The following is a 25354-nucleotide window of genomic DNA, read 5'->3' as shown; positions in this document are numbered from 1 at the left end:
GACATACACATAAGTAGCAACCCCGTACGCCGGGAACATACCTCTCTTAGGCATGCCCACGCCACAGGGAAGACTCACACAGACTAGACTCCAGGCATGGACGGATAGCGGGATAGCGGCGGTGGGTGCGTTTTTTGGGGATGCCACACTGATGGACCACGACACTTTCCTACAAGTCACGGGGGCGCCGTCAAGACTATATCTCTTACACGCAGTTACCACACACTATATTAGAGACACCTGGGCCCCACAGCAGACTGAGCCTCCACAGCACGACTTAGTACATCTCCTCTACTATATGGGACCTGGGAGACACTTAGTGCGATGGTTGTATGCCGGAGTGCGAATACACACGGCAATAGCCCTCACCTCCCTTAGGGAGCAGTGGACGACGGACGCAGGCGTGGAACTCACCGACCATGCTTGGAAATGCATCCTGGAGCATCCCAAAAAAGTGTCACGCAACGTGCGGCTTAAATTCATACAAACAATGGTACTACATAGATCGTATCTCACACCGAAATGACTTCATCGTAGGTTTCCGGACTCACCCCATAGTTGCCCCAGATGTAGGGAGGACGAGGCGGGATTTCTCCATATGCTATGGACCTGCCCCCGACTGAGGGAGTACTGGGGAGGGGTATGACATTTCCTGGCCACAGCAACACACCTACCGATCCCAGACGATGCCCTGAATTGCCTGGTGGGCCTTCGCAAACGTCCTAAAGTTCAGAAGGCGCAGATAAGGTTTGTGGATCTCACCCTCATCTTAGCAATCAGGGTGATCACTATGAGGTGGAAATCCCCCAGAAGCCCCGCGGTTACGGTATGGCAGATGGACATGCTGCAGTGGGGCAGGGCGGAGGTGGTGGCCCTCAGGAGGGAGGAGGAGAGAGGGCTGAGGAAGCGACATATTTCCATTGAATGGGAGGCAACACTAATAACACTGAAAGCAATAGATCTGGCCCCCATACCGGACACCTCGCCATTGTTAAATAATCAGGGCGAGTCTATTTAGGGCGGTACGACTGGGGGAGTTGGAAGGTTGGGACCTAGATCAGTATGCGATACCCCCGAAGCAATAGTTCTCATAATGTGTTCCCTGTTAGTGAGGATACTGCGACAGTTCGACCGACCAGGAGAGGGCTAGGGTGGGATAAGAGGGGGGATGGGGGCAAGTTGGGGGTTGAATTATATAAACGCACTATTATTCGGATACTGATGCAAGATGCAGAATTCCCCTCTCAGATACGATGGGAGACATTGGATTGTTGTAATTATCTGAGGGGTTAAAGGGCATGGGAGGGGAGGAAAAACCAAAAGACTGTATTTTGCATGGTTATATGTTGTAAACATAAGAACGTACAGCAGTCACCAATAAAGTGTGTAAAAAAAAAACAAAAAAAAAACAATGTATTATTCATCAATTATGTAATTGATTAGTAACTATGTAAATTATTTAATACTGATTTATTTTAGTTATATTTTAGTTGCCGGTTTCTGGGCTTGTAGGGGAATAGATTGAGAAGTTAATTAAGTAATAATTGAAAAAAATGTATACTGATTTATTTATTATTAATTATGAACATTGTTTAATGCTGTTTTATTTTAGTTATATCTTAGGTGAGTGCTGCTGGGCTTTAGGGTGGGAAGTTAATTAAGTAACAATTAACTAACAATTAGTTGTTAAATGTTAATTATTATTTAATTGATTATTACTTATGCATATTGTTTAGCACTGATTTGTTTTAGTTATATTTTAGGTGTGGACTACTGGGTTTGTCAGGGTATAGGGTCGGAAGTAACATAAAATTAAATGTAATTTAATTTAAAGTTGATTTGCTTTACATTATGTTAATGATTCCGCACTATGTAAATTAATTAAATGATTAATAATTGTGTAATTATTCTACTATTTAATGTATTCTTCTATGTATTTTAGTATTTATATGTGTAGTACACATGTATTTTAAATGTTGTGTTTTACTTTTTTGGATGAGTTTGCTGGTAAGAAATTAAATGCATATGTTTTCATAATTGACATTTTTATGTAATTTATTACTTGGTCAAAAATTATGTATATTTATTTCAGTATATATATTTTTTGATATTTCTATTTTATTTCATGGTAACTGTTTGTAAAACTTAGTTTTTTCCCTATGATATTTCTTATTTGGACTGTTTTTTAAAGTATTACTTGAAATAAATCAATTACTAAATATTGTATCTTATTATTAGTAGTTAGGAAAGTTGCATTTATTATATGCAATTTGATTTTTTGCCTTCTTTCTTTTTTCTTTTTAATCAGTTTATGTATATTTATTTAATGTTCATTAATAATGTTATATGAAGAGTTTAATATTGATTTACATTAATAGAGTTATTCATATATGTAATGTGTTTGAAGTGAAGAACTTTCCCTATTGTTGCTTAGAATGGAGTAGAAATAGTAAATCTAACTCTTCCGAAGTCCAACACCTTCTGTACTGCTGCACTGTTTGGAGTGCTTACTTATACCTACTACCCCTCCTGGGGTATAGGCCATCAACCAGGACTCTCCAGCTATCTCTGTCTTGGGCTTTTCTTTCAATTTGACTCCATGTGTAGCCCATCTCCTTGCAGTCAGTCTCAATGCCTCGACTCCAGGCATTTCTTTGTCTTCATCTTTTCCTTTTCCCTTGAGGTTTTAAGGTCAGGACTTGCCATGTGGTGGTGACGCGGGTTTATGGAGGGTGTGGCCTATCCAGCCCCAACTTCTTTTCATGATTTCTTAAGGGGCAAGGAGTTTTCAAAGTCGGGTGCTATGGATCATTGTTGCTGATTATATTTTGCCAGTGGATTTGGAGGATTTTCCTCAGAGAGGTCTGGACTTTATTGGTGGTGGTCACTGTTGTCTTTCAAGTTTCTGCTCCATACTTAAGGACCAATTTTACATTGGTATTAAAAATCCTGATCTTGGGTTTCCACCTTAGGTCCTTGGAGCTCCAGATCTTCTTTAGCTAAATGAAGGCGGCCCTCACTTTGCTGATTCTTGCCTTGGCATTGGTGTCCATGCCGCCCTGTTTGTCTCTGACTCTGCCCAGTTAGGTGAAGGCCTCTTCCAGTGCATCACCTGTAAGAGTGACTGCAGCTGTGCTGGCCACCTTAGCCTTCAGGAACTTGGCTTTCCCCCTGTGAGTCTTGAGGCGAAGTTCTGCTGATGTGGCTGCCACATTGTCAGCATTCTCTTCCATCTGCTGATGAGTATGGGAGAGTAGGGCCAGGTCATCTGCAGATTCCAGGTAATCGAGCTGCATCCAAGGTGTCCACTGAATCAGACTTCTTCTCCCTTCTATTGATGTCTTCATGATCCATTCTATGGCCAACAAGAAGAAAAAAGCTGGGAGCAAACATCCCTAGAAGACTTCAGTCCTCACTTGGAAGTCTTCAGTGAGTTGTCCTCCAAGGACTTTCTTGCAGGTCATTCCCTGGTAAGAGTTCCTGATGATTCTTATGAGTTTATCTGCACACCATACTGGCATAGAAGTTTCCAAATGGTCTCTTTGTCCATGCTGTTGAATGCCTTCTCAAAGCCGATGAAGTTGACATAAAGGGGGAAGTTCCATTCCACTGACTACTCAATGTTGATGCACAGTGATGCAATCTGGTCTGTGCTGGATCTATCTTTGCAGAAGCCAACTTGTGTGTGGACTTGTTCCTTCATTCTTTTCAGGATGACTCTGGTGAACACTTTCCCTGGGGTTGGTAGAAGAGTTATCGCTCTGTAGTTTTTAGAAGTTACTCAAGTCACCTTTTTTGGGATGTTGATAAAATATTCCTCCTTCCAGTCTGATTGCATATTTTCCTGTTCCCAGACTCTTCCAAACAAGGGGTAGAGCTTGACAACTGATGTTTTAATGTCTGCCTTCATTGCCTCCACAGGAATGTTGTCAGATCCTGCTGCCTTCCCATTTCTCAGATGTTTGATGGCTTACCATATTTCCTCATTTGTTGGTTTGCTGCAGTCGATTGGCAAGTCCTTGTTGGCAGGCTGGATGTCTGGTGGTTACTGTGGTACGGACTTACTCACCCAACTTCATTGTTGACCTTCTATACATATAATTATCATCCCAGATTTGTCTTTCACAGGTCTTTCAGGCTTGCTGGATCTGCTGGCTGAGTTTCCTCGTTATGTCATAGAGTTCTTTTAAGTTTCCATGGCTTGCTGCTTCCAGGGCTTTTGTTGCAAGACCATTGATGAATCTTCGCTTGTCTACTTTTATGCTTCTCTTTGCTTTATTGTTGCTTTTGGTGTACTCACCCAGGTATTTTGATCTTTTTGCTCTTGTTTGGCAGGTGTTGACTGCAGCTTTCTTTTCCTTTCTCTCTTGGACTTTTCATAAGTCTCGATGGAGATCCATTCTTTATGCTGGTGTTTCTTGCGACCAAGTACCTCCTGCCTGGTTGATGTCACTGTTTCTTTGGTCTTTATGCCATTGACTTTCTACTGGCTCTCTGTCATTCTCTAGTTCTTGTAGAACTTATAATGTATTGCCGAGCGTGACTGAGTATTCACTCCGTTTCTGTCCATCTTTGAGGAGGACGTGTCATATCACTGGCTTCGGTTTGCCAGTTCAATTCATGATTTCTTCAGCTTTAGCTTCAGCCTGGCCACAGCAAGTAAATGGTATGATGCCACATCCACTCCTCTCATCCCTGTCTCATCCTGCATGGACCTCTGGAACTTTAACAATGCAAACATAGTTTTTCTGATTCTCTGTTGAATGGCCTGGTGACCCCCACTTTGCTATGTGTATTCTTTTGTGAGTGGATACACTGCTGCCTATCACCAGACTGTTCAGGGTGCCAAGATCTGCTAGTCTTTCATCATTCTCGAATTGAAACAGATCTATTCTGCTCTGTGTATAATCCAAATTTGCTGAGGGGAAAAAAGAGAGACCAAAAGCTAATACCTCAATTTCTGTATCACTGAGTTCCCGTGTAGATAAATTCACCACAGTTTTAATGTCTCTCATTTTTGTTGTTTCTTTTGTCCCCTTGTTCTGGTTCCCACTGGACTTGTGATTTCCTCCCTTAATGAGCCGCTTGATCTTGCGTCTCCTCTGCCTCCTCTTCCACGACCTCTTGACCCGCTGGCATTTACTTTGTTCTGAATTGCCATTCTTCCTTGAGCCATCATGGAGAATTCTTTTTAAATTAGTTCTTTTGGTCCCAGCTTAGTTTGGCTCTTTGTCATCTCTGTGGTACTTGCTGTGCTTGTTGTAGCTATTTGTGGATCATCGCTTGAGGATTCACAGACATTCGGAATTACATCATGCGTGACTTCTTTAGTGTTGGGGATACTGCGCAGGTGATCATATCTCTTAGCAAATGTTAATACTTGCCCTCTTTCATAATCAACCTGATCCCACAAGTATTTCCTTTGTTTTTTCTCTTTAATTTCATTTTCAATTTTGTCAAGCTTCTGTTCCATTTTACTCATATCATTCTCGAATTCCTCTTTTTCACAATATATTGCAAAATTTTGCAAAACTACAGCAGTACATGCCAATGGCAAGGCATTATGTGATTGGCTAATAACTGCCTTTACAAAAGTTAAAGACAGTCATGTCATTTTAAGTGCACCTTGGCTGTGTTCTGGGTTAGGGCCTTCGATATTAATAAGTATTAGGTTTTATATTTTGTCCCTACCTATTACCACTGTATTAACGTGGTAATGGGTAGGGAAAACTATTTATATTTTTCTATATTTTTTACAAATCTTTTACTGTGGTATTACCTAGGAAGTACCATAGTACCTGAAAAAAGAGAAAAAAATGATATGTAAAAAAGTTAAAAATAGACTGCACATCACTATATTTGACAAATTTACATATTTAATTATTTATAAAAAAATCTAATGCAATGTATGTTTTTTTAATGTAATTTGTTAGAAAATTATAAATACACTGTACTACACTATTTTTCAATAATATATTGTACTACGGTGTGATTTAAATTTTTTCTATATATTTTTTAATTTTTCCTGTAACTACTGCGGTACTTTGTAGATGCTAACATGGTTGTCTGTAAAGTGTTTTAAAACTATATAGAAATACATTTCACTACATATTATCACTTTAATAAAATGGTAATAGATACAGATCAACAATAAAATCAACTACCTACCTGTATCTAAGGCCCCTAAACCAGAAGGCAGCAAACAAGTGCTCAAAACGACATAGCTGCCTTTAACGGTTTCTAATGACAACCAGTATCTAATCACATACTGCTTTGTCATCAGCAACTAAAACAGTATACTGCAATGTTACTTCAGTATACCGTGGCACAATATATAACTAATGGGCTAATGATGAGTTTGGTGGTCAGACCAAACAAAGGAACGCTGCAAACGCTTACTTGCTATATCTTTTTAAAGTACAAAACTCCCCCTTATGCCACTCCACTTTACGCTATTCCACTCTATGCCACTTCATGTCACTTCATTGTACACCAAGCCACTCTGTACTAATCCACTGTATACCACTCCATTCTACCCCCACTCCACTGAAGGCCATTTCACTCTACGCAATTCCCCGGTTCACCCCTCCACTTTATGCCACTCCATTTTATGATATTCCACTCTGTGCCATTATACTCCATGCCATCCCACTGCACACCACAGCACTGTACCTCACTACACTCTATGCTACTCCACTGTACACTGTTCCTCTGTACTCCACTCCACTGTACACCACTCTTACTCTATACTCCTCTACTCTATGCTATTTCAGTGTATGTTACTGTACTACACACCATTTCACTGTACATAATTCCACCTTACTCTATTGCAATGTTTGCCACTCCACTCTTCTCAAATCCAGTCCAAGCCAATACATGTACTCCGCTCAACCACACTGTACTTCTCTGTAATCCCCTCCACTCGCCCACACAATACTCCACTCTAGAGTACTCCACTGTACAAAAATGTACTCCTTTCAATGCAAGTCTACAGCACCCTACTTTACACTATACCACAGTATGACACTCTAAGCAACTACTTTGATGCCGCTCCACCCCACTTTACAATACTCTACTCTGTGAGACACTACTCCACTGTACTCCAGTACTGCAGTCTATATCACTCTACTGTATACTTCTCTATACCACTTAACTCTAAGACAGTCTACGCCACTACACTCAACCATACTGTATCGCTCTCTACTCTACTCCACGGCAATCGACTAAACCACACTGTAATCGAATTTGTGGCTTTCCACTGATTGCCACTCTACTACAGTGTTCAACACTATACAAGATGCCAGTCCACTCCGCGGTTCAACACACCACTCCACTCTACAAAACTTTACTCCACTGTATGCTATGCCAGTCCACTTTACTCCACTACATACCATGCCATTCTACACTCCAACATGCTACTCCACCCTATTCTACTGCACTCCCCTGGACTCCATTCTACTGGACTCAACTTCACAATACTTTACCCCACTCTATCATTGTCCAACACTTCACTCTATACCACTCCACTGTACCATACTCTTCTCCACTCTATGCAACTCCACTTTACAAGACTCTGCTATACCCTGTGCCTTCATACCACACATTATTCCACTCTGTTCCCCTGCACTACACTGTACAACCCTGTACTCCACTCTCTTCCACTTCACTCCACTTCACTCCATTGTATAACACTCTAATCCACTCTACGACACTTTTCAACACTTTACGACACACCACTCCACTATACTGTACAAGCCACCACTCCAGTTTGACAGTTTATTCAACTCTACGCCTGCCTACCCACTCTACTGCACTCCTCACTACTCTACTGTACAGCACGCCATTCTACTCAATAACACTGTACTCCATTGTATGCTCCACTTCTCCACTCTACTCCACTCTGCCCCACTGTATGCTATGCCAGTTCACTTTACTCTACAACATGCTACTCCAGTTGACTTAACTCCACTCTACTTCACTGCACAGCACTTTACTCCACTCCATGACACTGTTCGACACTACATTCTTTACTGCCACATCCAACAGGCTGGAAACTCATCTAAAGTACTCTTCAAGATGCTTTCATAAATACTGTGGCCTGTTCCCAGGAAATACAGTCATCTCAAGATCTCTGTGACTCATTGGCTGACCAGTTTGAAAAGAAAATCAATGCAATCTATCAGAATTTCCCACACTTGCTTGATTAGAGCCATGAGGAGTTTGATTTCCCTGCACTCCCCTCCAATGAGGCTACTAGCTTAAGGAAATTTGACTGTTTCTCACCGGCGGCAATCTAGAAAGTCCTTGCTCTTGCCAAATCAGGCTGCCTTTGAATGTCTGTCCCCCTTGAACTTTGGCAGACCTCTCCTACCAGCTTGCCCCCACAATTTGTTACCTGTTTAATCGCTCAGTTAATGCAGGGAAAATTCCATTGGTGTGGAAAGTGGCACAGGTCTTGCCCAGTTAAAAAAAGACCAACTTGTCATTAACAATCATGACTTCCTCTATTAGGCAAACTGCTAGAGGGGCTCCTAAATAAACAACTTATGGAATATCTTAAGGCCAAATGGATCCTTGATCCCTCACAATCGGGTTTTAGTCTATCACACAGCACAGAGGCAGCTCTGGTAGCGAGCGGTCACTGACCTTATCAGATGCTCTCACAATGAAGATCAATCATCAATGCTGGTGCTGCTAGACTTGTTTGCAGCATTCAATACAGTGTGTCATCCCAGATTACTTCTTAGAGATTGTAATTCATGGGACAGCATTACATTGGCTCAGTGATTTCCTCTCCAACAGCACTCAAACCTTCAAACCTTCAGTCTGGGTTCCTTTAGGTCGTGCACCACGATTCTGGACAAAGGGGCGTCTCAGGGATCTTGCCTTAGTGCTATAAAATCTATGAGGACCCCTGGCCAAGATAGATTTTAAGAGCTTTTGGTTTTGAAATCATTTCATATGTGGACGATACACAGCTGTGACAAAAATGCGATCAAAACGAAAAAAAACATTTTTTGATGACGGATTTCTGAATGACAGAAAACTGCCCCCAGATGAATGTAGGAAAAAGGAGATTATTATTTAGGAAGGCCCAAGTACTCTGGAACTCTGAGTGGTGACCCACTGAATTTGGCAGTGCTCCTACACCAAAACAGATTGTGAAGAGCCTGGGAGTCCGATTGGACCAATCCCTTACCATGAAAGGGAAGGTTTCGTCCATTATAGGCTCTTGCTTTCATTTGATGCGTTTAATGAGAAGAGCCTTCCCCTTCTCCCCACTCACAGTGAGGAAAACCTTTGTCCAGGCTCTTGTCATCAGCCATTTGGACTATGGTAATGCCTTATTTGCCTCTGCAAATGAGACACTGTGATCAAAACTCTAGGTTATTCAAAACACTGCAGCTCTTCTCATATGCAATCTACCATTTGGGCCTTTTTCTTCCTCCGTTTTGTGTGCACTACACTGGCTACCGGTTCGAAGCAGAATTCATTTTAAAGTCTGCTGTTTAACCTGTAAGGCCTTGATAGGGAAAGGTCCTACCTATCTATCTTCGATGATCAAGCACTATTACCATTCAAGACCTCTTAGATCTAGTGATTAGAGCTCTGTTCAATGTTCCAAGGGTTAAAAAGTCCAGGTCAGGGGGCAGGTCATTTTCCTACCTGGCCTTTCTTTACTGGAATAAGCTGCCTCTTCATATTGAAACTTGTACCAATCATCTTCAATTTAGGAAACAACTGAAAACTGCTCTGTTCTAATTCTGTCGCTTCACTTGCCTGCATCTGATTTCGTGCTGAGACACCTCCTCCTAGGATGATTTACGCGTGTTATTAAGTTAAAAAAACATAATCGCTCCACTGTACCACACTCTTCTCCACTCAATGCAACTCCACTCTACACGACTCTGCTTCACTCTGTGCCTCTATACCACACAATACTCCACTCAGTGGCCCTATACCACACTGTACAACCCTCTACTCTTCTCTATGCCCCTAGACTCTACTGTACATCACTTTCATTTATTCTTAAACACTTTCCAACACTCTGACCCACCACTCCACCATACTGTACAAACCTCCACTCCAATTATGCCAGTTTACTTGACTATATGCTACACCTTGTAATCGGCCCCTGTGACTCTTTACCCCACTATATGCTATGCCACTAGACTCTACTCCACTACACTCTACAACAGTACAATGTGCGACATTCTCCCCCACTCTACTGTAGTTAACTTCACTGTACTCTACTCTTCAATATTCTTCTCCAGGCTATGCCACTGCATTCTACACTATTCTGCAGGATGTCACTCCTCCCTACGCTATCCCACTCTGTCACTCCACGCCACTTCATGCCACTTCACTCTGCTACACTCCAGTCTATGCTACTCCACTCTATACCACTCTACAGTACACTATTCCACTCTACGCCACTCCACTCTATCACACTCCACTCTACCACACTCCAGTTTAGCCACTCCACTCTATGCTATTCTACTGTATGCCACTTCAGTTTACACCACTCTTCTGTATGCCAGTCACCTATATGCCACTCCAATCTACCTAACTCCACAGTGTGCCACTCCCCTCTATGCTATTCTACTCTATGCGACTCCACTGCACGGCGTTCCACTCTATTGTACGCTACTCCACTGCACGCCATTCCAGTCTACGCTACTCCACTCCATGTCACTCCACGCCACTCCACTCAACACTATTGTACTCTACAGCACTCTGCTGTATGCCACTCCACTGTGTGCCACTCCACTTAATACCACTCCACTCTACGCTATTCCGGTCTATGCCACTTGACTCTACACCACTTTGTGCTAGTCAACTCAACGCTATTCTACTGTACCTCACTCCACTTTACACCACTTTAATGTGTGCCACTCCACTCTATGCATCTCCACTATAGCCCACTCAAGTCTATGCCACTTCACTCTGTGCTATTTCACTCTGCGCTATTCCACTGCACACCACTCCACTCTATAGCACTCCACTGTACGCCATTCCAATGTATGCCACTCCACTCTATGGCACTCCACTCTACACTATTCCACTGTATGCCTTTTCACTCTACACCACTGCACTCTATGCTTTCCAACTCTACGCCACTTCACTTTATGCAGCTCCACTCTACGCAATCTCACTCTACAATATTTCACTCTATTCCTCTCCACTGTATGTCATTTCACACTATGCTACTCTACTCCATACTGTTCCACTCTATGCCTTTTCCCTGTATGCCACTCCTTCCTACTTCACTCCACGACACTACCTTGTTTGACTCTGCCCTCCACTGTACTCTATAACACTCCACTTAACGACACTACACTTGACAGTACACTCTACAATTTAAAACACTTAAAAAATTATTAAATCCACAAAAAATAAATGAAAATAACAAAGGTAATGCTCATTAACTATAACTCCAGCCCTAAAGTAACTATAACTTGTGCCTTATCCATGCACTGCTAAATATCCCATATATTACATCACTTATAACACTTCTATGACATCACTGATAACATCTCTGCAAAATTTGAAAATTTGAAAATTTGAAAATGTCAGTACCCTTAAGTCAGTAAAACTTACGACAAGATTGGTCCAACACTTTGTCACCCAGAAACATCAACCCAGAGACATGCGATGGGTGGTACTAGAAAAGGTACTAGGTGATCATAATTGATGCCTTGAAAAGGTACTAGGTGATCATAATTGATGCCAAAACTCTACAAGGCAGGTCACAAGTTATAGTTAGTCAACATATAAAGTAGCACTGAGGACTACAAAAGCAATAAGTGTGTTTTCAAGCAAATGTTTTCTATCTTTTAGACAATGCATTTTTTGCATATTTGGAAGAACGCTAGCAGTAAACTTTTACAGACATGGCAACACAAATCAAATAATGGCAAAGACTAAAGGTTGGTTAATATTGCCAAACCTATTGTCTTTTCATGTTTTAAGTGCCTTCTACAGGAAAGAATCAAGTGCTCTGTGCAATACCATGCAAATATATTGCCATAATAAAAATAGCGGATTCAAAAAAGATAAAACAAATTAAGAAACAGAAATGCAAAATTCAAACACATAATACTGGAAGGAGACTTAGGGACCTATTCACAAAGGTAAACACACTTTCGTGTTAGTTTATGATTTTTTGCAATTCACAAAGGAATTTTACAAGTAGCATCTTTACGACTGTGAAGTCTGCACTCTTGTGGCAGAAAGAGACTCCGCACATAAAAAGATAGGTATTCGTAAAGATACTACACGTAAAATTCTAGTAAAAAGCAAATAATAAATTCCAAAAAAAAAACAAAAAATCAAAAATCAAACACGCCCAAAAAAGATCCATCGAAGCAGTCCAAAGTCTTCATGAACCAGTAAAAACCTGAAATAGTGTATAAAAATAAATGCTTCTTGAAACCTGAATAATGATAGGAAAGCAAAGTTAAAAATATTTTAAAATATTGGTTTACTAAAAACCAGAACTGATTAACTTTAATTAAAAAACCTCCAAATGTCCATACGAAACCTTTGAATTCATAATCCTGTTAAATAAAATATAATACCCACTACAAAAAACAGACACAATTAATCAACACAAATCACATAATATAACAATACAGTACTAGCAAACTGTACTTAAACCTAGCCCAAAATACGAGTGAAAAAAAAGACAAAACTACAAACAAACCTAACAGAAACCAAAACACACCATAATTATGATTTACAAGTGCCCCCAAACCCTCCCCCACCCTCAAAGCCCTATTAAAAAAAACTTAGGAAAGGTGTAACTTTACCTGGACTACAAAATTAGGGTTACCGGTAAAAAAAGCAAATGGCTGCTAAATGAAAATACAATACTATCTTTCTTCCCATACAAAACAATGGATATTTAATTCACATATAGTACAAAAATGTTTAAATAATGTAAAACATGTCCTAAATGTGTTATAAACATAAGTAAAAAATAAATAGAAATACATTTTAATTTTTTTTTTAAACATCTGTATTAATGTATAGAAATAAATGACAACATTTACAGAAAAATGAAAAATGTCCAGGACCGTTTACCTATAATTTATATGTTTTATTCAATAATAAAAATTGCATTAAAATATTGTTTATATATAACCATAAAAATGTTTTTATAAACACACACACATATATATGTAATGAAAATGTAAATATATACATTAAATAAATATGAACAAATATAAATCAACATTACAAACTGTTTTGTTCATTTATAATAATAAAATGTCTAGATATTTGGGACAATCTAGGACACTAAGGGCTCTATTATGAGTCTGGCGGTTCACGGACCACCAGACTCACGGTGGCGGTCCTCTGACTGTTCTATTATTACTAGGGCGGTGGGGCTGTCGCAATTGCCGGGGAACTGCCTTTCCCTAGTGGTTATGCGGCGGTTCTGAGGCCACAATATGCTTGGTGGGACCCCTGCGGTCCCGCCAAGCATATTACAAGTTTCCTCTCAGCCACAGTTTTCATGGCGGTGAGTCCCCTATGAAAACCATGGTGGAGAGGAAGCAAAGGGGCCCTCTGGTGCCTCAGACCATGTCCACCCATGTGCATGCACCCCAGTACCTGCACAGCATGGACTGCAGCAGTCCATGCTGTGCAGATACTGTGTTTGGCATTCCCATTGCAGTGCCTATTTCGTAGGCAGCCCCCTAGGAACACCAAACATCTGACTGCCACATAAGGAGAAAACGCCTGATCTGGCGGCCGGTTCGTACACAGGTTTGGCGGTGCGGGAGCGGGGTGGTCCCACATCGCCAAGCTCATAAAGAGGCCCTAAATAAATTACATTAACTATTCCTGCTTCATACAAAAACCATTTTAACAAAAAAGATGTTGAACACTAAATGGTTTACATTTTCTATTCCCAAATCAATCTAAACCGTTTTGGGGAAGATGTTGGACATTAAGGGGTTTATATTTCCTATTCCCACTTAAATCTAAACCATTTTGGGGATTGTGTTGGACACTAAAAGGGTTACATTTACTATTCCCACTCCAATGTAAACCATTTGGAGGAAGGTTTTGGACACTTAAGGGGTTAAATTTGCAATTCCTTCTCCAATCTAAACAACTTTTGAGAAGCTATTGGACACTAAGGTGCCGATTCCGATCCTGGAAAAACCGGGTACGAACCGTCAGTCGGAACGTTTTCTCCGTCCGACTCGTACCCGGGAAAAAAACCCTACAAACTTGCAAGTACGATTCGTACGGAAACACCATTTCCATACGAGTCAGACAAAACACCGACCGACAGTAAAATACATACGAATGTGATCCGGGACACCGCGGACGTGACGTCTGGACGGAGTTAGGCATGTTTTTACGTACCAGCAAGTACGATTCGTACCGACAGCAGTCCGGACGGCAATATTTTTACGGCACCCATAAAGTGCCGGAAAAGGTAAGTACACCGCGATGCGAGCGGTATAGGGGGCCCGGTACGTGCCGCCCCCCCCAGCCCCCGTATGAACGCGCCGTCCCCCCCCAGCTCCCCGTGTATGTGTATGTACACCCGTGTATGTACGAGACGTACCCCCACCCGTGTATGTACACCCGTGTATGTACGAGACGTACCCCCACCCGTGTATGTACACCCGTGTATGTACACCCGTGTATGTACGAGACGTACCCCCACTCGTGTATGTACACCCATGTATGTACGAGACGTACCCCCACCCGTGTATGTACGGGACATACCCCCACCGGCGTATGTACGGTACAGACCCCCACCCCACCCGTGTATGTACGGAGCGGGGGGTCCACACCGTACATACACGGGTGGGGGTACGTCTCGTACATACACGGGTGTACATACACGGGTGTACATACATGGGTGGGGGTACGTCTCGTACATACACGGGTGTACATACACGGGTGTACATACATGGGTGGGGGTACGTCTCGTACATACACGGGTGTACATACACGGGTGTACATACACGGGTGGGGGTACGTCTCGTACATACACGGGTGTCCATACACGGGTGTACATACACGGGTGGGGGTACGTCCGTACATACACGGGTGTACATACACGGGTGTACATACACGGGTGGGGGTACGTCTCGTACATACACGGGTGTACATACACGGGTGGGGGTACGTCTCGTACATACACGGGTGTACATACATGGGTGGGGGTACGTCTCGTACATACACGGGTGTACATACACGGGTGGGGGTACGTCTCGTACATACATGGGTGTACATACACGGGTGGGGTATGTCTCGTACATACATGGGTGTACATACACGGGTGTACATTCACGGGTGGGGGTACGTCTCGTACATACACGGGTGGGGGGACGGCACGTACATACGGGGGCTAGGGGGGGCGCGTATGCGGGCACATGTCTCCATGGTTGCTATAGAAGTTCGCTCCGTACGGTGTTTTTTCCATATGGTTGTACAATCGGATGCACGGGACGGATCGTACTTGCGCGCTCGGACTTCAGTTTTACGATTCATACGGAAAATCGTCCGGGGACGTGTCGGACACTTTTCCCGACCCGAGGACGTGTCGGGGAATTTTCCCAATGCGATTCGTATGTATTTTTTCCCATACGAATCGTACTTGCCAGTTTGTACGGTACTTGTACGATTCGTACGGAAAAAAATCCGGATACGATTCGTACGGGGAAAATTTCTCCAGGATCGGAATCGGCACCAAAAGTGTTTATGTTTACTATTCAAACGCCAATTGAAACCATTTTGGGAAAGGTGTTGGAAACTGCAGAGGTTGTATTTGCTATTCCCTCTCCAATCCAAAGCATTTTGGAGAATGTGTTGTACACTAAAGGGGTTATATTTTCTATTTCCACTCCAATCCTAACACATTTGAGGAAGGAGCTAAACACAGAAGTGGTTGCATTTACTATTCACACTCCAATGTAAAGCATTGTAGTGAAGGAGGTGGACATTAAAAGGGTCACATATGCTATACATACTCCATAGTCAAACAATTTAGGAATGTATTTTAAAATAAATAAAAATATTACTAATAATTCAGTTACCAAATAAAAAAATTCTATATATTTAATATTTTTAATTTACATAGGAACTATTTTACACTAACATGAAAATAATTATACATTACTTTTAATATCATAACAATATAAAAAATATAAAATGAAAATAATAAAAAAATCAATATAATAAAATAAAAACTTTTAAAATGATATATCAAATTGGCATGAGCAAATTAGAAAATATGGGATATAATCATTTAAAATCACTTACATAAATATAACAATTGAAATAAAATTATATTTTATTAATAATGAGCATATTTAAATTTTAAATTATACTACATATAAAATATCCATATTAATTTCAATGTTTATACATACATTTATTTTTACACATACATATTACACTTTCAAATAAAAATTAAAGATAAAAAACATTTAGAAATAAAATATAATAGTATAAATGGAAATATATTATTTTTTTATTTGACACATTAGGATTACTTTATATTTATTCTAAGTATTTAATTTCTAAAGCAATAAAAACATATTGGGCCCGATTAGGATGTCGGTGTGACCTCCACTGACAGGCTGTCAGTGGCGGTCCCATTGACATCCAGCTGAGAGGTCCGACTGCCACATTATGATGCAGTCGGTCAGGGAACCTGTCGGACTGCTCGTTGGATAGTAATCTCTACAATAGGTGTGGTGCCTGCACAGACACCGCTGTAGGGATTACAATGTCCCTTTCCAACAGCCTTTCCATGGCGGTCTGACCACCACAGAAAGCCTGTCGGAAAGGGACGGCATGCATCTTCCCTGGGCATCCACTATGAGGCCCGGGGGCACTTGTGGTCCCTCCAACATCCATGCCCTGTGGTGCCTGGCACACGGTGCAGGGATGTTTTTGAACATGTCTTTTGCCATTGGGGCTTGTGCTGCGGCCCTTTTCCGAGCTGCAACACAAGCCTCAATGGTAAAAGTCATGTTTCTGACCGCATACATGACAGTCAGATCGTAATTAGGTGGGTGGGACTGTCGACTACCTGTCAGCAAGTCCAATGCCCGCAACTGTGGCAGTAGGATGCTTGTCCGACCACCATCGTAATAAGGCCCATCGTGTTTAATTTGTAGTTTTCATCAATTTAATTGATTTTTTTTTTAAATAATTACACTAAGCAATACAAAAATGTAAATATTCAAATTTACAAATAACATTTTTCAAAATGTTGAAAATATATACATTATCTGTAAAATATTTAAAAAATATATATCACATACACAGAAATATACATTTATTTTAAATATAAATGTGCATATTTTACTAAATTGACATAAAATAACAATAATATTTACAAATGTCAATAATCTCCCCGTCCTTATCCCCAAAAAACATAACATCCGCTTCTATAACATATTCACATAAACATTAATGGGCTGCATCTCAGTTTAATTTCTGACCGCTGCATTACAATGCTGGCGGGCAGAAATTAAACTGGCCTGTAATTCCGTCTGGCTTCCGTCGACCAGTCGGAGGCCGGCCCGTAATCCCAAAGGGTGACCTTTCTGCCCTTGGGATTATGATACTCAGTCTCAGGCAGGCTTTCCATGTCGGGCTTTCCCACATGGCAAGCCTATCGGAGAGTGAGTAAGGGGCCCCTACCAAGGCCTACTTGCCTCTGCGCCATCCGGTTTGTGATCGAGGGGGCACCTTATGGTGCCCCCCTGTTAATCCTTGCACTCCATGGCAGGCAGTTTGAGGGGCCTGCCACGGGGTGCAAGGATTAACACCACCTCCCATTTCCCTTGTGGGAGCATGTACTATGGCCAGTTTACGGCCGTAATACATGATCCCATAGGGAAATGTAGGCATGTGAGTGAACAGTGTTCGGTCGCATCCTAATCAGGAGGTCGAAACCACTGATCGGAGGTCAGTCGGTCCCATTTCCGAGACGGCTTCCACCCGACATCGTAATAGGCCCCTATATATACACGTTAATAATAACCCTAGGAGGGTAACTCCGCTCCGCCAGCGGAGTTTCTGGAGATTTGCCTACTCCGCTTTCCGTGGCGAACGCGGAGATCGGCAAAACTCTGCCTCCCTGGCGGAGCAGAGTTAGCCGCTCCCCCCTTCCAAATACTTTAAAAATAATAAAAGAAGGCACTTACCTGTTTTACTCCTGCCTCCCCTGCCTGGTCGCTCTCCTTCCTGCTCCTCTCGCGTCCTTTTTCATTGAAAAAAACACTACGTTGTACGTCTTGCGAGTGCGCATGTGCAAGATGTACAACGTGGTGTTTTTTTCAATGAAGATGGACGCGAGGTGGCAAGGAGCAGGAAGGAGAGCGGCCAGGCAGAGGAGGCGGCCGAAACACAGGTAAGTGCCTTCTTTTTATTATTTTGAAAGCATTTGAGAGGGGGGGAGGAGGGAGGGAGCGGAGCTATGCATAGCTCCACTGATTTTTTTCAAACTACATAGAGCTACGTGGAGATGCACTACACCAGCTCCGCCCACCCTTAATTAATAAAAAAATAATAATACTTATTTAGACATATAATTAAAATAATTTACAAAACATACTAACTCAACAATTAACAAAGAAATAAAATAAAACACACTACAAAAAATACTTATAAAGTAACCCATAAAAACAATATGGACAAAGATATTTTCTCTAATGATATTGTTCTCAACAATGTTAAAAACAACACTTAAAACGTTATTTTTACATCCCGATATTCTTGACACAGTATTTATGTGTCGCAATATTTCTTTTTTCAATAATTTTTCCAAACACTCACAGACAAAGATTATTGCTAGTATTCAGCTCTCCTTAACCAAGCTATCTCATATCAAAATTGATTTTTGCTTCTCATGACTTTCTAATGTAGCCTTTAAGATCTTGGATTTTTGCATGGACTACAACAAAAAATGGCTGTAAATTAAGGCACCCTGCAGTGGCGTAATGAAGCTTGAGGTGCCCCCCCTGTAAAGTACATGATAGGCCCACCCAGACTACAGACCTAGTTAGGAGTTCTCAGGCCAGGGACTTACACCTGCGCACAGTGCCAGCGGGGGCCAGCTGGAGCTTGGGGGTCCCTGCACCTGGAGGGCTACGGGAGTTATCGTTATGCCACTAGTGCCCTGAGTTAAGTAGTGAATACAGCCCTCTCAGCACCAAAGTATGTGATCTTATCTCGCTCCATCTGAATGCTGTCAGTATTCATTAGCAGAGCTAAGGGGAGAGGAATGATCTGGCAAGAGCTGGTGTTTCCCAGATGCTGAAGTTGATTCACTAACAAAATATCGCCTCTGGAAATATCACCATACCAAAATATTGTGACATAAAGATCGTTCTTAAAACTATCGTCATCCTATATTTATAATGTAAATGACAAAAATATTGAGTCAAAAATATTGTTCTCATTAATATCGTTGTACAAAATATAGATGTTTAAATATATATATAAATATTAAACATATAGCGCCTTGAGGAAGGCACCTTGAGGTGCATGCCATGGGGAGCAAGAATGAACTGCACCTCGCATTTTACAATGGGAGCATGCATTCTGGCCAGACAGTGTTCGGTCGCATCCTGATTAATCGGTCAGGATCGCCGACCGGGTGTTGGTCGGTCCCTTGACCTAGATGATGTCATGCGCAGGAAACTCCACCAAAAATCATACTAAGGCCCTAAATATATGAAAAGGTAACACTAATATAAAACAAATTAAATATATTTAATTAATTTAAAAAAATATATACCTATTATACTTATTCCAAAAATGTGAACACACATATCTATTAATATATAGTATTATAAATAAAATATTATGAAAGTATAATTTTAAATTAATATTTTATATTTTAAATGTATTTTAAATGTAATAATGTAATAAATAAACACACACACACACATATATATACCCAATAACATAATAAAATTAATATAAATACCAATTTAATTACAATTAAAAAAAGTTAAAAACATACAACAGTAGTACAAATGTTGGGCTCAGAGAGGTAAAATGTACTACTCCCACTCCACGCAGTGAAACAGTAGGGAAAATGTTAAATTGCGGAAGGGTAAACATTTTTATTTCCACTACAGTCAGTGCAACATTAGGGAAAGTGTTGGATAGCGAAGGGGTGAAATTTAATATTCGCACTCCAGTCTGTGGAACAGGAGGGAAGATTTTGGATTGCGGAGGGGAAAATATTTACTATTCCCACTCCACTTACTGTAATAGGGAAAGAGTTGGATTGTGGAGGGGTAAAATTTACTATTCCAACTCCAGTCAGTGCAACAATAGGGAAAGTGTTGGATTGTGGAGGGGTGAAATGTATTATTCTCACTCCAGTGTATGCAACTCCAATCAGTACAAGAGTAAGGAAAATGTTGGATGGGAAAGGGGTAAAATGTAATACTTCCTCTGCACAGTGTGCAACATCAGAAACAAAGATATTCACTTCAACAAAATAAAATAAATTCAAAACTATAAATATTAAGTAAAAATACAAATATGTCAATATTAAAAATCTCTCTATATATACTTTTCTAAATATGAACAAATTAAATATTTATTACAATATTTAATACATATCATAAAGTAAAACAATTCTTATTTTATTAAAAATACCAAACTATGGTCCTGATTACGCTGCCGGTTGGACTTAAGTCCGACCGCCACAGTGGCAGTAGCAGGACCGCCCGACTAGTAGTCGGCGGTCCTGTTGGCCGCATTACAATTCGACCGCCTGCATGGCGGTCGCAATGTGTATAGTTGGTATTTAGTTGGTATTTGCGGTGTGTGCTGCGGGCTGCAGCACACACCGCTGTACAAAATATACACATCTAACTAGGAAAGCAGGAGCCAGAGCTTAGAAAACGCAGGACCCGGGAAAGGTAAGTTTTAGTTAATTTTTTGTTTATTATGTAACACCCCCTCCTCGCGTGACCCCCCTTCCCTCGCGACCACTCACCTGTCCCCCCCCAACCCGTGTGACCCCGCGCCCGCCCTCCCAACCGTGAGCCATGCCGGCCACGACTGCTTCAAACGCTCAGTCATGTGAAGCAGAATAAAATAAGTAATAAAACAAATCAGTCTCAACCAATGGCTGGCACCGAAATGTAAATCTTCTGTAGTTTCACTGCAATAGCATTCATCCAACCCCACTTTAATGTATATCGAACACATCCGTGCATCTCATACAAATGTACAATCAATGAAAGGAAGCCAAACGTCTGCTGTGGACTATGCGCTGAGGGACACGGGAAGAGCAAGGCTGCATCCCAAAATCGGATCACGGGGGAGGGCGGAAATTTTGGGGGGGCAAGATGGATAGGTTATGTGTTCTGTGTAAGCATGAAAAAAGTTTGGAAAATCATGAAATTGTCATATAAGCTCTGTCACAGTCAAGTCAATATTTCAAGATGAGATCAATAGTCAATGACATTAATATGGTTATTTACACTCAACTGTTAATGACTCGTTATAAACTCCCCAGCACAAATAAGATTTTTTCTGAATATTGGATGTTCTATTTTCGCATAATTAACACCTAAGTTTAAAAAATAGAGAGTTAACTGCACAAGAAGGCTGGCTTCATTGGCTCTATGTAGCTTGTGAGAAGACGTAGTGCGTATATTGTGCTGGTGGTTGCGGGGGTTGGGGACTGGCGCTCATTTTTGGAGACCTGAAATTATTTTCCATTATCAGACTTTGGCCGAAAGCAAGAGAGAGAAAGGCAGAAACGGGGGAAAGAATGACTAACAAAAACACAGAAAAACGGTGCAAAGGGGTGAAAAGAACCTGCATGTGTGTGATAAAGAGAAAGGGCAGTAGAGTAATGAAAGAAAGAGGCAGGAAGTGAAATCAAAACTGGATGTTCAGTGACCCGAGCATTCAGTGCTTAAGAAAATCTTCGGGCAATTTAAACGCTGATGGCGCACAATGTCGTTCAAGAAAATATTTCCCATTGCCTCTTTCAGATCTGTCCAAGCCGTCCATCTCCTATGAGCCGGTGCCGACCGTAAAAGGAGATTACACAATCACCTGCTCAGCACCCCAAGACAAGACAGTGAGAAGATTTTTCTTGTATAAAAATGGAAAGACAGCACGTCTAACTGATCGCTCTCCTTCTCCTGGGAGCCAGAGCGTGACTTTTCCCATCAGTGGCGTGAATGCTGGAGATGGCACTGAGTACAGGTGCTCCTATGAGATCCAGGAGTCCGGAGAATCCGTGGAGTCACCGCTCAGTGACCCCGTACCGATTGGGAAAGGTGAGCTGTGTAACATTTTATGTTTAAAGACGGTCAAAACTCACAGGGGGAAAAGAGAAGCGTCATTTCATTAGAAAGCCCCTTGATCTTTTTTTCTGTTTACAAAAAGAGGCTTGTCTTGGACAATGTCTATGCAACGTCTGTGAAGTTCTCCTTTCCAACAGGAACCACCAGGACACTCTAGGTAAGTTTTAAGGATGATTTCTTTCCAGTAGGTCATCAACGAATCATAAATCTTCCAAGAGACCAGCCTGCAAACTGCCTCCAGTTTAATATCAACATTCCAGTATAGAAGATTGGAAACTAATAAGTGTCCGTCAAGTGATGTAAAACTAGAGCGTGAACAATATCAGTAAAAACATAACTATGACATATATTCCCTTTCCTTAAACGATGGCCAATGAAAATAAATAAGAATACACATGAAATGTAAATTATAGAAAAGAGAATGAATACAGAGCAAACATCAACAAAATAAAACAATTCATAAACCTTGCACTATATATTGCTTCCCAAACTTTGTAGCCCCAAGACCCAATTTTTAGATACAAACTTTCGCCAAACACCTAGCTTTAATAGATGAGATAGGCAATTTTTTAATATAACTAAAACATTGTGTGGCAGGGCACTGATATTTAAAGACAGCAAATTTTCAATTGAAATGTCCACTATATTTGCACAGACATACAGTTTTAATGATTAAACTATTTTGCACACAAAAGATGATGTAGGGAAATCGGATTTCAGTAAATGCTTATTTATTTGGGCATCCCCAAGTAAAGCGTCTTGGTTTGTTTTGATCCTATTAAATTCTTTGCTTCCATCACAATTCAGAATTACATAAAATGTGCTTTATCTTTGCTTCACTGACTGCTGTATGTGTAGAGGTATTTACATTTTGTTGTGTGTGACAAAAATGACATCTTACAGCCTTTCCATTTACACTCTCTGTAACTCAGCAAGATTTTTTCACAAAATCTACGTTAGTTTTCTTCCCCTGACTGCTAAGTGAAAGGAGTTTGTAAACACCAATCCCTATGTTCGACAAGCATAGGTCTCGCTTTTGGGACCTTATAAGTGTTTAGCCAGAGCTATTGGCTTTGCCAGTGCCTTTAAGCTATGTTGTAGAGCAGAATGGGTGCTGTGCAGAATGTTGACAAGTTAAAATAAAAAAAAGTGTTATAAGGTTGTTTCTTACCTTATATATGTTATGTTATATTATTAGAGTGCAGCTTTCACTTCAAGGAGCATCATGGCGCTGTGCGGATCCCTAACGGGCACAACAACTAGAACTAAGAGGGTCAGATGAGTCATCACATCTACATATAGAGTCAGGGGCAGAAAAAATCCAGATTTTCAGAGCCTTCTTCAAAAGGGTCTCAGTTTGGATGAAACGTAGATGGTTGGGGAGCAGATTCTAAGCGTTGGTCCCAAGTACCACAATAGATTTCCCACCCTTTGTGATATACCTGAAATCAGGGGTCTTCAAAAGATTTGCATTGGACGATCTGAGTGTGCGGTGTGTCAAATAGCGAGCAAACCTGGCCCGAAGATAGAGGGCGGCCTGTGCAATAAAAGCTCTGAAAGTAATTATTAGGATCTTGAACAAGACTCGTTTATGAATGGGCAGCCACTGAAGTGCTTTAAGGGCAGCTGATGCTGATGAGCTTCTAGGCCATTTTAATACTAATCGGGCGGCTGGATGTTGCACCATCTGTAATTTGTTTAAGACAGATTTATTGGTTCCTGCATAAAGGCTGTTGCAGTAATCAAGTCTAGAAGTGATTAAGGCCATGGCAATTATTTTCCTGGCCGTATAGGGAAGAAGATCGAAAAACTTTTAAAGTGATTTTATCTGAAAAAAACATGACCCAGCCACAGCTAGGGATTGCTGGCGAAAGGAATGTGCTGAGTCGAATTTCACCCCCAGGTTCTCTACCGCCATCACTGTATGGTGTCTTTATCTAGTACCAGAATTAATTGAGTGTCATCTGCGTACGAGATTGTCTCAATGTTAAAAGACTATATCAGACTAATGTGGGGGGTCATGTAGGCGTTAAAGAGCACTGGGCTGAGGATGGACCCCTGAGGAACCCCAAAGAGCAGGGGGTTTTCTACTGACTGATATTGGCCAAGAATAACAACTTGGCTTCGATTTTGTAGAAATGATTTTAGCCAAGCCAAGGCAAGATGAGAAATGGCATATGATTTGAGTCGGCCCAGTAGGATGTCATGTGAGACCGTGTCAAAAGCGGCTGATAAGTCTAATAAGACCAGCACAGCATTTTCTCCCTGGTCTAATGACGATTTAAGGGCTACGGCAGTGTACAGAAGAGCTGATTCCGTTGAGTGCTGAGGCCTGAAACCTGATTGATTGGGATGTAGAATGTTCGCCACTTCTAAGTATGTCATCAGTTGAGTATTTATTAGTTTTCCATAATTTTACTAAGTCATGGAAGTAGGGAGATGGGACGAAGATTAGTAAGAGTGGTGGGATCTGCAAGCTTTTTTTTTTTGGAGTGGGGCGACTGCTGCAATTTTCCATTAGTTGGGTACTTCTGCATGAAGGAGAGAGGCATTTATTATGTTATTAATGACTGGATTAATAATGTGTATACTAGCATGTATAATCTGAGGGGGACATGGGCCAAATGGAGATCTTGATTTACATGCAAGTATGGCCTAGCGGGATTGTTCTAGGCTAACAACTAGAAAGGCCTGGAGAGGCAGTCTATCATCTCTTAAATTAGAGGGCACGTCTATAGGTGGAACAGGGTGTGCTGGAAAATCTTTTTGTAGCGATTGGACATTCTGTTAAAAAAGTCTGCAATGCGATCGCAAAGAGACTGTGAAGGAGAATCTCTTGTTGAAGGATTGTAGGGTTGGTAAAGGAATTTACTATCTTAAAGATAGTTTTTTGATCTGGCATAGCCAAATTAAGTAAATTGGTAAAATAAGATTTCTTTTCAGCTTTGATCTGTTGGTGGTAATTTTTAAGGCCGCTTTAAACAAGGTTCATTCTTTCTTTTTGTAACTTTGCCGCCATC

The 25354-nt window shown here is 41.2% G+C and overlaps 1 protein-coding gene across 3 annotated transcripts in view; it reads left to right on the top strand.

Annotated features, from left to right (window-relative positions):
* Positions 1-25354, top strand: part of LOC146809526 (leukocyte immunoglobulin-like receptor subfamily A member 2) — a 567796-nt gene that overhangs the window by 260118 nt on the left and 282324 nt on the right. For all 3 annotated transcript variants that reach the window (XM_085616353.1, XM_085616354.1, XM_085616352.1), the window contains exon 5: positions 22017-22307. In XM_085616353.1, coding sequence (XP_085472479.1) covers positions 22017-22307 — 291 coding nt within the window. The remainder of the gene's footprint in view (positions 1-22016; positions 22308-25354) is intronic.

The sequence above is a fragment of the Triturus cristatus genome, chromosome 7, assembly GCF_964204655.1.
Source record: "Triturus cristatus chromosome 7, aTriCri1.1, whole genome shotgun sequence".
NCBI classification, from domain to species: Eukaryota; Metazoa; Chordata; class Amphibia; order Caudata; family Salamandridae; genus Triturus; species Triturus cristatus.
Note: the sequence above shows the minus strand (reverse complement) of the source record. Positions and strands in the feature narration are given on the sequence as shown.